A 22,073-nucleotide genomic window follows, 5' to 3' on the forward strand; every position below is an offset into this window, starting at 1 on the left:
TCAGGTGCCTTTTCGATCGGCGCGATCACGACCAGCGTTGTGCGGTGATAACATTTACGGGAAGGCTAGTTCGATGGTCAACCGGTAGTCCACGGTCCAAGACCAATTGGTGCCGACCGTTTTGTTCGGTAGAAAATGCCACAATTTCGGTGCTGTTCCTTTTCGCTGGCAGAAAGGTGGAGCGCTTTCGAATGTCCTGATTACATCATCCCGTGCCAATGGGGAACCAGTCTCCAGCGCTGCCCTAGAAAAATGTAAAATCTTTACGAGAGATTAAATTATGCTGTAACTGATTTACCCTGTTGCAAATTATGTTGGATGGAAACTACTTTTCACCGATTATATTATTTGTGTATAAACCAAAAATTATTCTTATGATTACAGTAAAACAATTTTTTACAAGAGATTCCCAAAATTGTTAACTGCATTTTCTCATAAATACACAGCAAGATTTATAATTCCCCCAACGATAAAAATCTTTGTTTTGGAGACTAGCTAAATTTTGATTAATTTTAGTTGCAACATAATTGGGGTTCAAATAATCCATTGCCGAATGATAAACAGTTTTAAAGAATGTAAGAGAACATCGTGGATAGTTGGCTTCGGTTAGGTTAGTACACGTTAACTGCTTTTCAAAAGTCTTAGCTGGTTTCTATTTAGTAAAAAAAAATTGAGATGATGGCGAATAATTATGAAATTGTTCTCAATTCTTACTAAAAATAGTTCCGGGTCTAACTTGGTGAGCAAGTTGTTTCTTAAATCTTTCATAAGCTTAAATTTCTTCACTTTAATTTTAGAACGTATTTTATTTTTCATTCCATAAACATTATGGAAAGCAACTAGTTAGTGATAACAATTTGAACATTTTCCATTCAACCATATACTATTAAAATAACATTTATCTCAGTTCCGAAAGCCTGTACGGCATTTTAAAAGAGTCCAACGTAACAACCACTACACCTTGTCACTTTTGGACCTTGTTTTTTTCTGTTTGATGTAAACGATCCCATTTCCATTCCGATTCGGCACCCGATCACGCTATTGTTTCATAATTTCACACCTTGAATATTGTACCGCGCTAACGCGAAGACAAACCCGGGTGCGACTCCATAGCGAAAGGAGAAGGTCGCTCAAGGAAATGCGGTAGCACTCGGCGCGCGCATGGTGGAGGAAAAGTATCAAGATCAACACCGATCGAGGCAGCACCCCCCAGGGGGTCCTCCCTCCTCCACACCTCTCCCACGCGGAGGAAGCGAGTTTGACGGAGCGGCCAACGAACTCCCCGCCGATGGCTGAACGGAAACCGCGGCCGCGGGGTGGATTGGGAGCCGATTGGCATTTTTCCTTCCCAATTCCTAATTATTTTGCTCGTTCACGGATGGGAGCAGCATCAATGAGCTGCTACACCCCTCGGGGCGATGCACTTCGGGGGGAAGTGAGATGTGAAACCGCACCAGGCTGTAGGTCGGCCCGCGTGGTGTTTGTAAGTTTCGAATGTGTCGTTCGTTAGTCACACGAAGCTACTGCTGCATTTGATGGGGCTTAGCAGCCCTTCTACGGGATGGGATTCAGGATAATTGGAGTTTGGAACGGGAAACATGAAGGCACTGGTGAGAGAAAGGAAACCCCGGGAGGTGGGGGATTGCAGGACGAACCGCGACAACAACCGTTTTGTTGGCTTTCTACCAAACAGCCCTCGCTCTCGGTGGTGGTGGTGGTGGGGAACCGTGCGCCATTAGAGAGAAAGGAATAACACACGAAGGAATGGATGAGGATTGAGGGGGGGCTACCCAACACACTACAAGCAAACTGCAAGAAAACTTATGGCGCGACAAACGGTGGCGATACAAAAACATTGCGGTCGCGCTTTTACGGTACTAACGCAAGAGTCTGCACACGAACACTCGTCGCTGCGCTCTCCTTCTGTCGAACTGCGTTCATCAGCCCGGGGGGTGGGCTTACAGTGGGAGGGGAAGGAGCACAAGGTGGAGGGCGTCTCTCCAGGGCGCGATCGAGTCGAACGATCGCGCTGGTGTTGGTGTACGCGGGGCGCGACGGGCACGATCCACGAATGGGTGGGGAGACCAGAGCGAGATGCCCGAATGGGCTGGCGAGGGCTGCCGGAGGGGTGGTGGGGCAAGACGAAGACGCCAACGAAGAACCAGAAGACGGTCTCCATCCACCTACCTGGGTATAAAAACCGATTGTAAAATTGCCTTTTAACACAGTTTCGTTGGAAGTTTCGCTGCGTACGGAACCACAAGACAGGACCGTTTGTTTTGAGGACCATTTTGTGTGTTTGCAATTTTTTGTTTGTTTGTGACGGGGACACAGTGCTCGCCGAAGGACGCGATCCCAAAAGAAGTGCCAAGAAGTGCTCACACGCCACACAACAGTGACGGACGGAGAAGTTTGTGCGCCAGTGCCCCTGAAGAGGAGTTTCTGAACCAGAATCTCCCAAGAACTTCCAAAGGACTTGCAAAGTTTCGGCAGTGTGAAGAACAGACAAACTGTCACAATGAAGTATAGCATAGTGTTCGTGGTTGCACTCTTTGGAGCCGGTACGTACCCAAAAAAAAAATCTAAGGCAAATGTAGAGCATTACTTTCCAAAAAAAAGCGACCAGAATGGATTGGAATATTGTTTCGTTGGATAGAAGAAGAGGGCGAAAAGTTGAGCAAAGTTGAAGGGAACAGGAGTGGCCCCAACCACCGGCAGTGAGGATCTTTCCTTGATTCCTTGTCTTCAGGACAGTTCAGTTCAGTCCCGAACGAGTTCTCCAGAGGAGTCTAGCTCCAAAGCCCGATGCAAATGCGCCATTGAGTTCGTCGAGGCACAAAGAATCTGTCTCGAACCGCCAGTTCAACATTCCACTGCCGTTTACGAAACTCCACGCTCTCGGGGCTCAGAATTGGTTGTTGATCGGGCTTGAGATTGCTTGCTTTCGCTCCCTCCCAAGACCCAGCAAGTGCTGCCTGCGCTGGAGTGAAACGGCAAGCGGAAGTCGCCAGACGAAATGCGCGCGCCGAACAACACAACCGGGTCCACCAACGCGTCGCACACTCTCACTTTCATCGTGCGCGAGTTGGATCGTTGGGCTTCAAGCACGGTTGGAACGCTTTTACGGACGGTCGTACCAGCAGCCTCCCTTTGCGTGGTTGAAACGATCGCGAGATCGAGCGTTCGCGACCATGTGTGACCACGTTCTTGGCGTTGGTTAACACACCAACACATGGTGCAACACATGCCCGTGCCCGTTTTGATCTCCGGAATGATTTCGCTTTCGTTTCGAACTGGTTTTTCCTAACCGTACCGCAGGTTGGGACACCGAAACGATCGGTGAGGTTCAGGTGGTGGTGGTGGTGGGGCAGAACACGGCTCGGGGTAGATGACGGTGATGCTGATGACGATGATGATGTGTGTTTGTGTGAGTGTGTGTGTGTGTGGAGTTGCGCGTACCGTTCGCCTCTTCTCGAAAAATATGAGTCGAGGTCAGCCGGTTCGCCCCTGAGGGAGGGCCCACGGTGGAGGGCTTCTACCTTTCATCCTGCCAAACCGACGGAAGGGGGGGCGAAGGTAGTAGAATGGAAATTTATTCAAAGCGAACAACTCGCGCTCGCTTTCCAGGCCCGGCGTCTCGTTGCGGGGCGTTGGCACACGCAAGGGATCCATGTTCGGATGTTAATCCAAGCGCTCGGTCTCAGATTTCTCGAACCTTTGAGACCTTTTTTCTTGGGCCCTTCCCAAGCATGCATCGAATATGACACCGTGTGCGTTTTAGCGGAATGCGATACACTTAGGGTGACACTCGCTTGTGGGTGACTTTTATTATCCTCACCGTCGCTGTGCTGGGGTGTCCTTGGCAGTTCGATTCGAAGCCTTTTGGGATCGAAAGGCCACCACCATCGATCGACGTTGGCAAGCGTCGGAATGTGGCCGAGAGTTGGCCGTTAATTACACTTTCCGTCCGTGTCGGATTTGAAGTAACACCGATTTCGTATCATGCCATCACTCACCGCGGACTTGTGCAACGGACTGCCATTAGCCGGCGAGCCGAAGGAAACTCCGCTTGCAACCCATTATTGCAAGTATCGGCGTTCAAGGCCCGGTCTGCTACGTTGGCCACCCTGGCAATTGCTCCAAGCGCATCCGGCATTCAAGAAGGATAATCGCAACGGAGTTCGCCCGCCTTCCCGAATGGGGAAGGATTATCGATTTGCACCCTCCTTTCGCCGGCTCGTGGGAGATGTGATGGTCTGCGGAGGGGATAGGGATCAATCACCTGCCGTGAGTCAGACCGTGAGATGCGTTCAATTACGCTAATTACACTTCTGCGAACCACGGGTCGGCGAACTATCGGAACTTATGGGCTCCGCGCGCGATTCAGGATGTGCCGCCTCCAATCCTCGGAGTGCTAGCTGCTCAAGCATCACACCCCCTCCCACAAGCCTTCCTTCCTTTTCCTTCCCTCCCACGCCACGCTGTCTGCCACGGTTGATCGACGGACGTAAGAATACTTAATTGAATTACACTCGCCAAACACCTCGAAGAACTTCGTGGGACGCCCTCATTCCGCCTGTCGTTGAGCTAATTAATCATTGTGCGGTGCAGCAATCGATGGATCTAGTCGGCACGTACACCACGCCCGACGTTCGAAGACGTTCGCCGGAGGCGGCGGCGGCGGCGGCTTCCTTCCCGGGCCCGCTCCTCCCCGCGGGCAAATGTCAGGCGTCTGCCGAAGGAGGACGCCGCGCGCATACATGATGCCGATGGCTTGCGCTTTCCGGGCACGATTCATGCCGTCACAAATTACACCGAATCAAAATTTGCCCCCCGTACACCCCCCCCCCCCCCCCCCCCCCCTACCTTCCACGTCAACGGCACGATGGTGGGCGTCGCGTCCAAATTTCTCCCCGGCTTTGTTTGAGAGTTCGGCCGAGTGCCTAAATGAAATCAGCCCGAATAATGTGATTATCGGGACTAAATCGAAACCAAAGTCTCCCTCCCGACGGGTGGAACTGTTAGCACTTCGACGGTGTTGGCCTAAAGGAGGATATGAGATGTGAGGAGGGTTTTTTTTGTCCCTCCAGTGTTTCCTATTACTCAACGCTGGATACCGGAACACAAAAACAACACTGGCCATTTGACGCTGGCTGCCGGCATTTTCTGTGGATATGCGTTTATTGTGGTTTTGGGGTTTCCTTTTTATGAGCATCAGTTTCCACTGTCCGATGCCGTTAGATAATCGCTCAATTAGTATTCCGCCGGTGCGTCTCCCACCGTGCACTTGGAAGATATTAAAATCGTGCGATGACCGATGCCCCGTCGTGCCGTCGTGCCGTTTCCTCCACGCCAAAGGGCTTGAACGCGCGTCCAGCGGTCATTGGAGCGTGCTTTACGACGCACGAGCCCGGTGGTGGACAGAACCCCGGGCCGTTCCGGGATTCGGTATTCCACGCACGTACCACACGGTGACGCGTATCCGTCACAACTCGGCGTCGTTCGTCGCGTTTCTCTTCGCTGGAACCATAAAAAAAAAACAGCGCAACAAATTGTGACAAGCAATCACACACGTACACACACACACACACACACACACACACACACACACACCCCCACGCACGTACATGTACACACGCTCACGGAGGATGGTCAGAAGTGGACCGAAGTTCATTGACAGCCCAGCACGACCCTATCGCCGATCGCCGGTTCATTTCCTCCGGTGACAAAACGCGTGACTAAATTAGTTAATTTTAACGACTCCCAATCTTTTGATCCTTCCCATCCTTCCCTAGCCCGAGGTGGCCAGAGGTGCGGAGGTTCGGTGTCACTATCTAACGGGGGTCTAATAACACCTCGGGAAGCAGTTGACGTGTGATGTCGAGTGAATGTCGCGTGAGGTTTTTTTCATTGCTAACCCACGAATGTCACCCGAACCGAACGGGTTTGGCATTGAACTGGCACTGTTCCGACGCAAGCGGACTAAGTGCCTCACTTACGGGGGTTCCCTTTCGAAATCGAACCACAATTGTCGAGCGCGCTTGAGCTTGAGATCGATGGCAACGCGTCGTGACCTTCTCGCGTTCCCTTCTGCATCGATGGGGCGATTATCCTTTTACCACTTTCCATAGTGCTCCAGTTCGATGTGAGAGGATGTTACCGTACCGGGTACCGCAGTCTTGAAAGTGGCACGAAGACACTCGCACTGCAATTGCACTGCCATTGCCAATCGACTTCTCCTGCGTCTTGCAGAACCAATCCCCCGGGTGTGCGAATCGGTGCGCTCATCACCGAACCACGTTCAGCCTTCATACTCCCCCTGGCACCACTAATGACCCTTGCCGCATCCGGAGGCGATACGCGCCGAGGCTATTACGGGCACACGAACGGAATGGCCCGTGGGGACAGCGTTTAACAAAACTGGAGCAACCGAGCGCAAGATTGTTGCACGGCGCGCGCTAAAACAGGTTGACCTTCATTGGCTCGTGACGGATCTTCGAATCGATTTAGAAAGTAATGTGAACTGGCTGTGGCTCCACTCGTGCGGGTATCGAGGCCTACCGTTACTCGCTCCCGGACGACGCCATCTTGGCTTTTTATTGCACTCCATCGATGCGTCGACACACTAACGGAAGTGCGCTAATTGTGCAAGTACGCGTCGGTTAAGAAATTGCGACCGGTGCTGAATTCCGATGGGGGTTTTAACGATAATCGCTGAACTTGGCCCAGAAAGCGCAAAATGGAAAATGGAAAATGGACGGTGGTTTCGCGTGGTCCACGGTTTCGTTGGGATGCTAAATAGTATCTTGGAACCAAGGTGTTGATGCGCAAGTCGTGCACGAAACGTGCGTCCTCGAGGGGGGGTCGTTTATTTTTTTTTAATGTTGTTGTTAGGAGCTGATCGCTTTCCTTAATGGCATGTCACGCGGCCCACGGATATTCAAATTCCAAGCCGCTCGGCGCTTTCATAATATCTCCTTCGGATGAGGCGTAATATTTATTTGCCCTCCCCAAGCGAGTCCAGCGGTGCGAAGGTGAACCCGTACCCGAAGATCGGGAAAGATCGCGCTAACTCACGCCCTGGCGGAAAGGGAAGGGAGGGACCGGTGGACGCGGTGTTGGTGTTCGGTCGGCAGGGTTGTGACATAACCGTGATTGTGTCACCCGGGCGCACGGGAGGAGTATGCATGCAGGCGACTACCGTTATCGAATCTCGGGGACAGGTTTTTGGAAGCTGTGACTCCTCCACTCCTCCGGGCGGGTGGGTAGGGAAGGGAGCGAGCTGCTGGTGACGACGGTTGCGCAATCGGATTTCGATCTTCGATAATCGCCCTCCCCTGCGCCACCCGACCCGGGCTGCCTCCACCCTTTTGGGTGTTGTTTTCCTTGTTTTTTCTTGCTCTCGAAACCACCCTGCTTCGTTCGAATTTCGCAATTCATTAACAGCGTTCCGTCCAGCGGCATTCCACGGGGACTTCACCCGACGGTGGGAGCAATAAAAATGGCGGTGGCCATTAAAAGAAAAACATACAACAGCACGGCAGAAAAATGCGGAAGGCCTTGCGAGATCTTCCACCAGCGGTTTTGTTTTTTTTTTTTGCCACTCCTGCTCTCACGTCAGCCTCCGCGGGTTTCTTTACATTTATGTGCCCGTGTGTTTTTGTCTGCCTTATTGCATGGTTTGTTTCGCTTCGCCTTTTCTTCTGCTGCCCCAGGAACCGGCCGAGATTCTTGTGGTTTTGCATAGCGCGACTTTCACTTTTGCGCAGCCGACGGAGCTCACCTTTGGCGCCGATTCCGGAACCACGGTACGGAAAGCGCACCCGAAGCCGTCCGTCTTGGGTCAACCGAAAAGGTGAACCAGTTCACGCGTCCGGTGCCGTTCGGTGTTGCTTCTGGCTGCATATTAAATGACGCAGTTGCGGCCGGCGGGAATAAGGCTGAGTTTGCCCCACGGCTGGCAATCCGTTTGGCATATGTCACCGGTGGTGGATTTATTGATAGTTCCATCTCGGCCATGTTACAACCGGAGGATCCCGTCGTAACCCGGTGGCCTCCCGGTGACAGTGATGGACGCAGCGAAGAAAACGAGAGCGACACCGAACCGAATCGGACACTTCGGAGAGAGGCGACTCGAACATGTCCGACCGGTACATGTTTGCTTATTTATGTGTTAATTAAATTCTATTATCCATTAACGCGCGCACATTCCATCCTGAAAACCGGACGCCGTTGCACAACAAACAAGAACGCCCTCTAGTGTTTTGGCGGACGCTGTACAAACACTCACTCCGCTCCAACCTTCCTGTAGGGTGTCTATATGCATTCGCAAATCGTAAAATGGCGATTGAAACGTCACGCAATAAATATCTCCACCCACCCACACGGTGGTGAAGGTTTCGCGCCCTCAAGCCGAAGACGGGCTTATCCGAGGTGGATAATCAATTCCGAGAGTAAAGCCCGGGGCTGGCTTATGTTGTGCATTCCAAATGTGGCATGAACCGGCTTCGCTCGGTTCAAAAGTCAAACGCGACCTGCGGTCGATTTAGGGCTGGGAGTCCATCAAGTCAGGAAACAAGGACAGGAAATTGACCTGTACGGAAATAATTAACACATTCGGGCAGACGGGGTCATCACCAAGTCGAGCTCAAGTTCGTTTTATTAACTGCCCATCCTGCTTCAGAAACGGTTCAGAAACGATGTCTTCCCGATGAGGTCAAACGAAACAAGGAATCAAACATATTTCAACTCGTGAGGGATTGATAAAATCCCATTTTTCCCGAATCGCTACAATGTAACCGGCATGTTGTAAATGCGTGCCACACTGTTTTCTTTGGGGATGTTATTCCACCCCATGTTTCTCCACCCCACGGCAGCAAATTCGCGATTTCTGCCTCCTCAAATTGAACGAACGACGCAAACAAATGCTTGACGGTGATTTGCCGCCTTGAATGCTTCCATGCACCTCGGGGCTTTTCTCTTCGCCAGGGCAAACAATCGTTTAAAATCGAATCTTCTTTCATCAACAATAACTTCGGGGGGTTTCACTTTTCCCCTGCACCCGCTGTCGTGTGGAAAGTGTTCCCACCCCCACTTTTATGGCGTTCGAAAACATTCGGTAACGCTTTCCGATCGGTTGCCAAAGATAGCACACGTTTGCGTACGGAACGGTTTGATGTATCGAATGTGGGGGGTGTGAAGGGGTGGTGGGAGGGAAGCAAATTGCAGTTGAGAGAAGGAAGAAAAAAAGGTGGAACAAACATCCATAAACGTACGACAGCTTTCCCGCCCATTTTCCAGGAGTGCGTGGAAAATATGCCAATCTCGATTGGCACCACAAAAGACCTTCACCAGTTCAACCATTTTCTATGCATGTGTGGTTGTTTTCCCCGTTACTTTCCCTTACGCGAGGCAACAAACAAAGTTCGAGACTGGTGGTGAGCGGGTTTTTGGGCCGACATAAAAGCACGAACCCTTTGAAAACCCTTTTACTACGGGCAAACCAAAAACCGACCGACGCGTGTTACCTGTTGGATGGAAGACTATATTGACAGGTTTTTCTCGCAGCACCTCCTCCGCGAGATATTTGCACGACTCGTGTGATGCGGCTCCCGAAAAACCCACACACAGCGTATGATAAAATGGCTACCGTGAATGCCTGCGGCTTACGGCGTACCGTGATAACGTTCCGGATAACAATGTGGATAATCAGCGAGCTTTATCGTGCCCTGCGACGGGCGTGATCGTAGATCAAGGCGTTTTTCTTGCGTGTTTTTTTTTCTCTAAGCTCGTGTGTTGTTATTGCTGTTTTCCTTTGAAAGGGCTTTGATAAAACCAAACAACACTAAAGATGGCAGCGAGTTTCCGTCCCGCGTAGAAAGGGCGCCTGGTTGGGGGAGCAGGTTTTTCCACGCGAACGCGAACTAAGCGGCCCTCCACGAGCGTCGGCAATTTAATTGCGGATCTTCTCGTTCGTCTCGCAAAAAGGGTTGCAGTGCGAGATCTAATCTCACGCCGGATTTGTTTACCGAGCCGAGCGCGTTCTCCGACCGTCTTGCCCTTTATCGTGGATGCCATTAGGTTGGAAACGATGCCGGATGCGAGCAAACTTCACCAGAATCCTCATTACACCGTATCGGGTGACTTATGTTTAGTGTTAGGAGCTTTTCGCCTCCGATACAAAATCGCACGAACACACACGTACACAGCGCATGTCGCGGGCGATAACGCAAAAGTCATTGCCGGGGATCGTTCGGGCCCGTTTGAACGAAATGCCATTCGGATAAGTGGCACCGTTTGACAGAAAACCCATTCAGGATATGAGATTTGGTTGGCTGTTAGTTTTTCCTTCCCCCAATAGGTAACATTAACCTTGCCTTAGAAAGTCAATGCCATCGGGCCGTTAGAAAAAAAAAACCGTTGGATTCTTTTGCGCCAATTTGTGAAACGATTTCGAACTTGCCAGAGGTGAGGGAAGGAACGAAAACAACACACAGTTTAATGTTGCTCCGCTACGCCGAGCACGCACTTATCTTATGCTGGCGCGCTAAATGAGGCAAAAAAACAAAAAGGCAAGACTTTAGAGCGGCCGGATAAAATGAGCAATTATAATAAAGCGTTCACGGTCAACGAGGGCGACCGGGAGGGGCCCCTGCGGCATGGAGGAGGAGCCGTTTTTCACCTTCACCTTTTCGCTGGAACTCTGGAAAGCAGTCGGGGTCGAGGGGAGGAAAATTGGCCTCCCGACCCTCAAGCCTCTCCAGTCAAAAAAGAAAAACACTTTGCATCTGGTGTTAAACTATTTCAATTCCCCTCCGCGAGCCCGTTCTTCTTTCTTTCTTTTACACTTTTACTTTCGTTTCGTGGATGCCGTGAAGAGGCCTCGAACGTCGATGGCTCTCGGCTCGGTGTCCAGTTTGGCACCTAATCGCCCATTTCCATTTCGTGAAGGGTGTCCAATTAATCTCATCGACGGTGGAGAACTCTCCGACGTTGACGGCCGTGGTGTCGGTCGGTCCGGATGAGGTGAAGTGTTGTTTCGCGATGGTGGATAATTTTCTTGCCCATCTCTGCCGAGACAATGCCGGCCCCCCGGGTCGTTGATCTCCAAGCACGGAACGGAAAACATCTGCCCACGACGGCCGAGGTGGCATTGGAGGCGGGGAGAATGAAATTGCACGTGAAATGGGTTTCAGCAGCAGCAGCAGCTCCGTCGTGGCCGATGGAGAGATTGGCGCAAAACGCTCCGGTTTCTATTTTTACCGCCGGTTTGTTTTTCCACCCGGCTCTCCCCGTTTCTCTCCGCACAAATTGCCCACTTGAAGAAGCTTTTACTTTCACGGTTGCCTCGAACACGGTGGAGGCGGAAGCGAAAGTGGAAAACAAGCAATAGAAGGCGGCCACTGCAACCCACGAGCGCCCGAAATCGATGAAAGCGAAAGCGCACCTCGCACGCAATGCCGATGCTGTGGAGTCGGATTGCCCAACGGCGTTGCTTCAGGATGACTTCTTCGATCTTGCCTCATGTGCGATGCGCATGGCGCGATATTCTGCAAGCCGAGCTCCAAATGCGATTGACGGCTTAATCACGACCCGCGTGCCAGCGAACCCCCTTTCCCGGCGTACGCATGGCCCACTGACCGCGGGAAAACTCGGACAGAACCACGTGTTACGCACCGACGCGGTGACCAAATGGAGCGACTAGGGAGAGCTGACCATAAAAAACAAGGAAACGAAATACAAACAAACCCGAACCGATTATTCAACCGGGCTACGGGCTTTTAATGAGCGACTTTATGTTGCTTATGTCTTTGTTAAGGTTCCACTGTTTGCCGCCGGAGGGAGAGAGAGAGAGAGGGGAGCCTAATTTTTCGGTCGGGAAACATAAAATTCGGTCAGCACCGTGCTAATCGCTCGAGCCGCATGGAAGAAAATCCCCACCCTATATATGTGACGCACATGTGCGACCCTAAGAGGTAGTGTTAAACCACGAGGTTGATTATGTCACTGGCGCGCATAGATTGGTTGACTTCACTTCTCGAGAGTGAGAGAGTAAGGGAGATATTTTATAAGCCGTTCCAGTATTTCATAATTGGTTTGATTAACACTGGCACTCCCGTGTACGCCTTTGTTTTAGGAATAATCGAAGTGTGCGTTGATGTTGATCCAGGCTCGGTCCCTTTTGTCCGCTACACCCTGTAGGAACCCGTTACCGAACAGCGTGTGCTTTACGTAAACGATGCCTTACGTCCCGGCGGTAAGGCATGAGATGACAAATTATCGAACACCATGTCGACAAAACCCCAAACACAAACACACACACGTGACGATGAAGCCGACGCCGGTCGGACCGTTGCATAAATTAAAGATCATTTGGTGGAGATAAAAATAATGGCAATTACGGTGTAATTATTATCAGTGGCGAAATTTACGATGGCCGAAACGCTGATGGGTCGGGAAAATTTATCGATTCCCGGGCCGAAACACCCACCTGCATCTCACCGACCGGTCTGTTGTCATCGACCGAGGCCGAGGCCGGGGGGTGGTTGATTTCCCGCAAAGGTGGCTCTGTTGCGGTGATACTAGAATTGCCCTTCTACCGCCGGAGTCGACCGGATTCTCGTGGTGTGGAAACTGATTGCGCAATCGCTAGATTTATGATTGAATTGAAACGCAGTGATTCGCTTCAAAATCCGTGTGCATAACATCGTTATCGCGGGTCGTGCAGGCGCGGCCCGCATGACTAATGGGACGGGGGCCCTTTTCTGCACTCGGGTCGCTTAAAATTTGGAGTCCTAAAATCCACAACCACGCCAACTTTTAATCGCCGCCTGTCCGCCCGCGCGCTTCCGAGATGAGTTCATTAATCATGCGACGGCCACGTCCCGGACGCGGACACACTAACGGATTGAACGGCCCGTACAGCTTAGGGGAAGGGGAACGGGGGAGCGGAAGAGCTGTCCGCTCGATGGTATTGTCCAGGCATCGGAGGGACCGATGCGGAGGCTATGGTACAGCAAACAAGAAAAATGGAAAATCATAGATCACTTTTCCCAACCGCCCTACTATCTACCGGGTTTGCATTTTTATTCCAAAATGAAGGAAAACAAACACAGAAACATGTTGGAAATTAGAAGCAGCAAAGAAGAACAAGTATCTTTCGCAGGCAAAAACGGGCGCAATGTGCAAACAAATAGAATGGAAAACAAAACAATATTAGGACTCCTGCATAAACACTCTTCTCCAGCACTCCCTAAACGCCCAAAGACACACAAATTCTAATACACGCACGCACGCAAAAGCCGTCCGCAAATCCGACAGGTCACAAATCATTCACCTGATCACGGAACCGTACCTTTTGCGGTTTGATGCGACGACGACGAAGGCGGCGATGACGCTCTCCGGGCCGGGAACAATCCATCATCGGTGGGAGTCCACTCGTGGACCCTGGGAGTGGAAGTGGGGGGAGGGGGTGGTTCCCGGGCAAGACACTGGCTGTGCCTTGAAAAATGACACCAATCATCGTGGCCCGTCCGTCACGCGGGACGCCCCGGCGAAAGGAGAGATGTTGGGTCCATTTTTCCATTCTTGGCGATAGTTTGTCCGCCGAAAAAAAAAAAAGAACACGGGACATCCGGAATGAGTTGCACCTGCGAAGGTCGTCCTTTATTTTTGTTGTTGCTGGGTCGGCAGCTGAAGAAAGAAAGATAAGGCTAGAAAAATGTCCCTCCCATTCCGGTGTGGGTGGTGGAGTTTTGTGATTTTTTATTTGCTTCATTTCTTCTCCCCAATTCCAAGTAACCTAATGAAATAGAAATAACGCTGGGTTAGCAAAAAAAAAAAAACAATCCATTCTGTCGGTTCGCTTTGATGATGTTTCACCCCCCAACGCGAGTTTTACTTTTTTTTTTCTAACCGTTTTCCCATGCTTTCCCCCATGAATTTGCAGCCGTGGCCCAGGATAGCTTCAAGTGTCCGGACGACTTCGGCTTCTACCCGCACCACAGCTCCTGCGACAAGTACTGGAAGTGCGACAACAACGTGGCCGAGCTGAAGACGTGCGGCAACGGGCTGGCGTTCGACGCGACAGACTCCAAATACCTCACGGAGAACTGCGACTACCTGCACAACGTGGACTGCGGTGACCGCACCCAGCTAGGTAATTATTGTTGCATAAAACTACTCCCACACCCTCAGCGCTCGGGACAGCTTCCCGCCTCCTCCGGTTTCCCCGTTTGCCCGACGTTAGGCATTTATTTGCTTAGCCACGGCCGGATTGGCTGTCGTGCGTGGCCAAATGCGTCGCGTTTCGCTGCGCTGCGGTGGGCTCCGGTGCTAATTATATATCGGCTCGCTGCCAACCCGTGTCCTGCAAACAGTGCACACACACACACGCCTCCCCTCCGTGTTGACACGTGCGCACAATTTAAACCGCACCATTTAAGCCGGGGTAGGCTTTTCCACAGCCGAATGAAGCGTTAAAATCCGCATCGTTCCTGCTCCGTGGTGGAAAATCGTTTGCCTTGGCCACGGTAACGTTGAGTGCGAAATCTTTACTATTTCCTGTTTCGCAGCGTCCCTAATGCGAGCGTGAATTTAAAGCGATCCTGTTCCCTGCTGGAGTCAAAATGGCGCACGCCAACCTCACGATAACCCTCGAGAACACAGACGGCTTTAGACATGGCACTGTGAGAGGCTGCCCTTAGTGTAGCAAAACTAGTACAATAAATCATATTGTATTTATTGGTGGAACAAATACTATCCATTTCATTAAATCTTTTTCAATGGGAAAGCAGTCATTTTCGAAACTCATTCATGTGTAATGTTCAATCGAAATGATTTTTCTCAGTCCCACTGAAATCTGGAGTTCTTATTTTTTTGTAAAACATCCTCCAAAACGGTCCACCCGATGGCCCACAGTGCTCGAATGAGCGCGCATAACGCCAATTCTCACCACCGGTGCACACATACGCACCCCGTCTACCACTAATCTGTTTGTAGTGGGCTCTCCCGAACCGAGTTGCTGGCCGCAGTTTAATGCAATAAATTAAATTGTGAAGTTATATTAAATTTTTCCCACCTCCCGGAATGCGCTTTCCACCGCAGACCTGAAGTCTCATGCCATCAAACACTTCCCAAACATGGGATAAGAGCCTCTAAACAGAGGGGCGGGAGATGATTTGTACGCGCCTACGTTGGCGAAGAAAATGTTCGGGCAATAATTAATTAAACATCTATGAATTTGTCCATTACACACCGATTTAATCGACGCGAAACGAGCGGTAACCAGATTTACCTCGAGCACGATGTTAGCGGTTTTGTTGATTGAAAATTGCTGCTGTTTTTTTTTCGCTTTCAATAAGGCTACGCTTATTACGCTCTTCCTCTCGGGTGAGGTATTAAATTGTTTGTTCAAACCGCAACGAATCTCAGTGCGGTTTCTCAAGAAAACCACGCAACGGAAAGGACACTTGATCAATCGGCCAAGGAAGAATGTTTTTCATCAGATGTGGCTTTTAGGCTTACCTTCATGGTTGATTTAAACAATCAGCATCAACAATCATCGGAAGGAATCGGAAGGATAAGGATGAGGAATGTGGTTTAACATTTTATTTTCCTAGAACATCCCACACATTCCTGGGCAAAAGAGGCAAGAATGTCTGTGCTTTCTTTGCTGATGTTCGCCATTATTTACACCTTTCCAAGAAGGTTGCTATGGTTGTTTGAAGCGGACGCTGCTTTGTGGAGCTGACAGGTGACATTAATGCATTCATCCGTGATCGATTGCGGTGCTGAGATAGCGCTGCACTTTGACTGTCCCACAGGCCATGCACCTTATCGCACATTATCGATTTCCCGAGTGACTTACTGCCTCATTGACCTCAAGACCGTCCGTAAATTGAACCTAATCTAAATCGTACATTTGGTTGACCTTTTGCAGAACCTCCAATCTCCACCTCCCACTGCGAGCGTCTGTACGGTATCTTCCCGGATGCGGCCAAGTGCGACGTCTTCTGGAACTGCTGGAACGGTGAGGCCTCGCGCTACCAGTGCTCGCCCGGACTGGCCTACGACCGCGATGCCCGCGTCTGCATGTGGGCCGACCAGGTGCCGGAGTGCAAGAACGAAGGTGAGACCCCACAAACAACGACCCGACCCGCACGACTCATGACACTAACCCCTCCGCCGTCTTTCTTCCCCCCGCAGAAGTGGCAAATGGATTCGCCTGCCCCGCCGCCGGCGAAATCTCCAATGCCGGATCGTTCTCGCGACATGCCCACCCGGAGGACTGCCGCAAGTACTACATCTGCCTGGAGGGAGTGGCCCGCGAGTACGGCTGCCCCATCGGAACCGTCTTCAAGATCGGTGATGCCGACGGTACCGGCAACTGCGAAGACCCCGAGGACGTTCCCGGATGGTAAGCGACGCGATCGGTTTGCTTATGCTTTCTAAACAGCTTCTTGCCAAACGCACCTTTTCGAGTGTTTGATAAATTCATCCAAATTCCCTTTTGTGTTGCACTGTGTTCTCCTGGCATGTGTGTTTGGGGTGAAGGACGTGTGTATGTGTGTGTGTATGGTCTGCAAGAGATATCTCTGCTTTCAACTCTATTGGTTTAGTTTTACCGATTTCAAATGCCGCTATGCTTTCCCTAAATTGTTGTCTTTACGAAAACGAGAAGTTTTCCGGAAGTAGCCATCATTTTCGGTAGCTAACATCAAAAGCAAACATTCTGTCCCGACTCCGTAGCATCCTTTTCGGTTTGTTTTACTAGAAAAAATAAATCAAATTATTTTCCGCCTGACTGAACACGACTTTCCACCCTTTTCCGCTATCTAAACAAAACTTCTTCGGAATGAAATGTTTGAAATGGTTTGATCCAAAACTGAAATGACTAACTGGCTTTTAAAATCTACCCGTTCGAAGGGACTAGAAAATCTCCGCTTTCCGCTTCCCCACCCCTCTCTGCCCCGTTCACGCCCATTCACGTAGAGTGGATAATGTTTTCATTTCTATGTTACGTTTTACGTGTGATCGCTAACCATCATCTAATCTCCCCCCCTTCCAACCAACAGCGAAGATTACTACGGTGATTTGGACTTGAAAAGCATCCGCAAGAGCGAACTCCTTGCCGGTCTAGCCCTCCAGTCCGGTGGTGCGCCCGCCTCCACCAAAGCTAACGTTAAGTCCAACCGGCCGGCTCCCAAGGAGAGCAACTAAGCGAGACTCCCAAGGAGAGCAACTAAGCCCACTAGTGGGGCGCGGTTGGTGTAGTGTAGGGGAAGAGGTGTATGAAAAACGTGTAGGCAGGAAACGAAGCACCAGGAAGGAGTGTGGTTGGGAGTGCATGTATCAGTGCATGACTTTTAGGAATACAATGTTAGGGAACACACAGAACTGAGACAGCGAGACAAGGAACGAAACAGAACGAAACATATTTCGAAGGAAAATAGATGAAAAAATAGAAACATGAACAGACTGCGCTGGGAAAATAGCAGACAGGACGAAGGCTGGACAGGAAATTGAGAAAAGAAACTAAGCATGAAATATCTTCAAATCAGCTACCTTTAAACCATCGCAAAGTAGAATCGGTGAACCGGACTATCATCAGGATCGAGTAGAAAGAACGAACAGTGTTTGCGCTCAAAACACACCTTTACACCTGTCTAAGATCTGTCTCACCAAATGGAAAGTCCTTTCAGTACTTTTCCTTTTCCCTCAATGGATAGCGATGGGAAAGATGAACCTTATTTCCCTATGAACGCAAGTACCCCAGGCCAATATCTTATATTCGTAAGAGAAACGGTCAATGATCACCCTTGAATGCGAGAAAGTAACGTTTTGGGGATAAATGTTGAAGAATTCACGTGAACCCTACCTGAAAACGATTAGGATACGTACAGCGCAAAGGAAGACAAAACTTTCGGACTAGTTTTTTTCCGTGAGAAAGCCCAATCGATTCTTATCCCACTCAAGTTAAGATGATGTGTGCACACTCACCTATCACAGCTAAACTCAAGCTTTTCTTTGAGTTTTGTTCGTGTATTGTTTTCGTGCCGTGAGTGCTTGGAAGCTTTGCGCTGGTGTTTTTGCGTGCGTTGTTGTGTTGATGGTTCTTTCTCTCATTTCGATGTGGGTTTCTTTGCCCGTCATACTTTATTGTAAGAGTATGTAAGAGGGGTTGCAATAGCTCTTTCCTGTCGCAAACCAATTCTCATCTCGGTTTAAATATTGCAATTACTCAAACTGGATAATTTGAGTAATTTCACATTTTCCTATACTTTCACTGTCTATTGCTTGGGCTATAATGACTAGGTCTCAACACAGTTCACCGATCAACAGAGTCTCAGATTAGTTCACACGTTGAATTAACTATCATAAAACCTCGGATCGCTGATTCGAATGCTCGCGTTAATGCTTTAGAATGATGTTTTGTTCGGAATCTTATCTCTCCACGAAAGTAGTCTGGTAGACATAACGAAATCACAAAAGCTGAAGAATCTACCAGAAAACACTTGCGGTAAACGCAGAAGAGTGCGTAGTTAAATCCTAAAACAGAAAATGAAATATTAATAAAAAAAAAATCTCAAAACTTACACCACCCCCTCTACTACCCTTTTATGGACCCTCACTGTTCATTATTCTACTATCGTCCGCGCCCAACGGTGGTTGTTACTGGGTTTTGTTCTAGTTCATTCCAATCGACTTCGTATTACGTTTCTCTTGTGTTGTTCTTTCGCTATTCACTCTTCTCTCTGCTACCACTTATAACGGAAGAGTTTTCACACTTTAACCGATCGATACTAACGGGTAAGACTCATTTTCACTAAATGATCATGGCAGAGTGTGTGGTACTGAGTGTTTGTTTGTTTTTATCCTGTTCCTAATTTAACCTGGTACCATCAGTTAACAGACTGCGATGACATTTGATGGTACTTTTTATCGGTTTGATTCACTCATTTGTTTTTTTTGCACGGTTTTATTTCTTTAACCAATGATTTACTCTAAAGCTCTACTCGTGGAATAAAGTTTATCATCCGAAATGTAGCTCAACTCGATCTACTGCTCGTGCGTGTGCGTACGATTGTTTTTCAAGGAGTTTAAAAGCAATGATTTCAATAATTTCCAATCAATTTCCACCGACTTCTAACATCGGTCTTTTGTCATTTGTATTCTTCACAGCGAGGACTATTACGGTGATCAGGACATCAAGGCCCTCCAGAAGAAAGGCTATTAACATTAGTCATTAGTGTAGGCACAATCGAGTGTAAGTTATTGCCGCGAGACAAGAATTCTTTTAATAAAAAATAATGATAAAAGTGTAGGTGTGTGTGTGCGATTGTGTTTTTTTATTCTTCCTTTCTCCCTCACTACATTTTGAGAACGTTCCAGTATGATTCTCGATACGGTTCGCGCGCTTTCAAGCGGCGTGACAAAAGTTCTTCCCTCAATGTCAAAAGTTTTATTGAAAATGTGTAAATGGGGATAAAGAACGTTCCGCTTTGTTACGTCCGCCGACGGTGAGTCAAAAAAAAACAAATTTCCTCTAGAAGGCAAAATTCTTCTTTTTCCGGGCGGAAAAATTGCACAACAGCTAAACATCTCTCTCCGCTGTCGGCAAACCTGACAGGTGTGTCTTCGTTTCCTGACAAGCTACAGCTTCACAAAATCCCGCTCGTCAAAACAATACGCAACCAACTGTCGAACGTACGCCTTCAATCGGGGAGCCCTAGCCCCGGGGAAAGGCCTGCCAGCAACGGTAACAACCGTGGTGAAAAATTCAAATCAAGAAAACCATTCGTCGTAACCGTCGACGTGTTTTGTTCCCTCGCCCATGGCCCATGGAAAACGCTCGTTTTTCTTTTTATCACCGCGGGAATAGCCAAAGTGACTGAGTTTTACGTTCCGCACTTCCTGCGAAGGAAATGTGTTGAAAGCGGCGGAACTCTACGCAGGCACGCACTCACGCAAGGACGCCAAGTTCTCCATCCGTCAAAGTCAGCGTGCCGTACGGCGTGGGTGGAACGAGCCAAGCTGCCACGAAAAAATCTTATTATTAAATTTCATAAATACATACTTTGTTCCCACCGAGTGCCCGAATACCTGTTGGATTTCCCTCGCGTCAAGCGTGGTCGTTATTTTGGCCTCGCCATGAAAGCGCGAGTGACGAGCCCGTTCTACTGATGGCATATTTTTAACGACTTCTTTTACCACTCGTGCGTGTTTGGGGCAACCAACTGTGGGTCTTTCCTGGAGAGGGAGAGAGGGTTCAAAGTAAGGGGCAACATTCCATCCGGGGGGACGAATGAATGCAATCGTGACCCCACCCGGGTGGCCAATCGGTAATCGGAGTGTTGCCGATGGCAGATAAGCTCCGGTTGACATAACAAAACCGAGGTAATGACGGCTCGGGAATGGGAATAATTTGTCCCCGATGACCGATCGCCGTGGAGGTCGCCGGAGATCGGTGGCGTTCGATGCGGCTGTGCCCGTTCATGTGAACATTTTTCCCACTTTTCCGATGGCTCGGAGACGATAGGCGACTGTCGGTCGTAACTGTTGCCCGCCGGCAGGCGGAGTCGCTGTGGGAACGCTTGCTTATCATAAATCGTAATTGAAATCGTCGCTTTCTTAAACGTTTTATTGCAACCAGTGTGCATTGGATTCCGGTGGCTTATCTTATTATTCATGAAATGGGATACCGTGAGCGCCTTTAGTGGTCATGAATGGTTTTGAAAGATTTATCGTTTTTCGAGTCAGGAGGGTTGATGTGGCAAAACGATCTTATAGCGTGAAAAATTAAATACTATAAAATGGGATCACTTAACGAAGGATTATGGGAATGAAAATTAGAGGTGTGAAGTTATTTTGTTGAGTTACTTGATATTGTTGTTTATTTTTTTAATATTATGTTTTTGACTCAAGTATGTTTAGACTTATATTTTGAGGTATATGCAGACCTTCTCGAAATGTGGTCAAAGCTTGAAATAAATAAATACTCATCTAATCTGTACACTCCTTCGAATAATTTCTCCGACGAAACTTTAGTATGAGAATTGTACCACAATTTAATATAAGAAATTTGTTTTTTCGTAAATGCTTAACAGTACTGAACTGCCAACTTAACTCGAATGTAATTTATGTAATCGTTAAATTAAACAAATCGTCTTTACAATCGATGCATCGAAGTATTTTAGAGGCTATTAAATAACTGACAAAACAAAACAACAACCCAACCTCTCTCTGAGAGGAAAATATCTCAATTTTGGAAAATATACATTTCATGTAATCAAAACCATACGAGAAAGGATGATCTTCATTGTGGTGCGGACATTATCGTTCTCATTTAATTGCACGCTGCTCGAACCCATTCTTTTCTGATGGCCCATTAAAGATCAAACTTCGGTTCGCAAAGACCGAATTACTTCGAAAAAACCCTATTCCGTAAAGGACTGTTTAAGAATCTTGACAAATTCATCACCGAACCGCAACGATTCATTTAATAAATGTGATCTCGTTTCAACAATCGTTCACTCGTAATAGGCCTTTGTTAAACGGTTTCACAGTGAAGTGAAGAAAAAAGGCAAAACGGAATGATTCGAAAGGGTTAGCCCGATTCCAGGGATGGGAAAACAGCAGGATCGATGTGGAAACCCCGGCTGTCCAAACAAAGGCGCTCTACAGCGCCACTGTAAGGACAGGCAAACCTTCTGTCTCAGATTTTCTTCTCACTGCACAGTAGAAGGAGCCAGACTAAAACAAAAAACCGTAAAATCGTCGATTAGGGTGCACACTTACTGGCTTACTTGTGTCTATCCTTGCTTTCCTTCGCCGCGCACCCAAATGGGTATCTCTTTGGGCGGCTTAACTGTTGATGGGTTTCCATTTAACTGTTTCAAAGCGTCCGCACCCGCCGGAACCGCCGGCTGGGGGAGGGCTATAAAAATCAGTCTCCCATAATGACCGGGAAATAAACAAAATGTTTCCAGAAGCCTTCTCGGACGCCGTCCGGCTCGAGAAGAGTGATGTCTTTTCGGCGAGCACAGGAAGGCACAGGATGGGCTCGAATATAA

The 22,073-nt window shown here is 49.0% G+C and overlaps 1 protein-coding gene across 2 annotated transcripts; it reads left to right on the forward strand.

Moving 5' to 3' along the window:
• The first annotated feature begins 2,518 nt into the window (after nucleotides 1-2,518).
• LOC131286192 (protein obstructor-E) lies at nucleotides 2,519-19,237 on the forward strand. 2 transcript variants are annotated; one of them, XM_058315113.1, is made up of 5 exons: nucleotides 2,519-2,561; nucleotides 13,949-14,158; nucleotides 15,941-16,129; nucleotides 16,207-16,417; nucleotides 17,076-17,220. In XM_058315113.1, the coding sequence occupies exons 1-5, from the start codon at nucleotides 2,519-2,521 to the stop codon at nucleotides 17,218-17,220; spliced, it is 798 nt and encodes a 265-aa protein (XP_058171096.1). The 2 variants fall into 2 exon arrangements, with proteins under 2 accessions (XP_058171096.1, XP_058171097.1); XM_058315114.1 differs by lacking the exons at nucleotides 2,519-2,561; nucleotides 17,076-17,220 and adding exons at nucleotides 11,784-11,826; nucleotides 19,183-19,237.
• Nucleotides 19,238-22,073: the final 2,836 nt, after the last annotated feature.

This window comes from Anopheles ziemanni, chromosome 3, assembly GCF_943734765.1.
Source record: "Anopheles ziemanni chromosome 3, idAnoZiCoDA_A2_x.2, whole genome shotgun sequence".
Taxonomy (NCBI): domain Eukaryota; kingdom Metazoa; phylum Arthropoda; class Insecta; order Diptera; family Culicidae; genus Anopheles; species Anopheles ziemanni.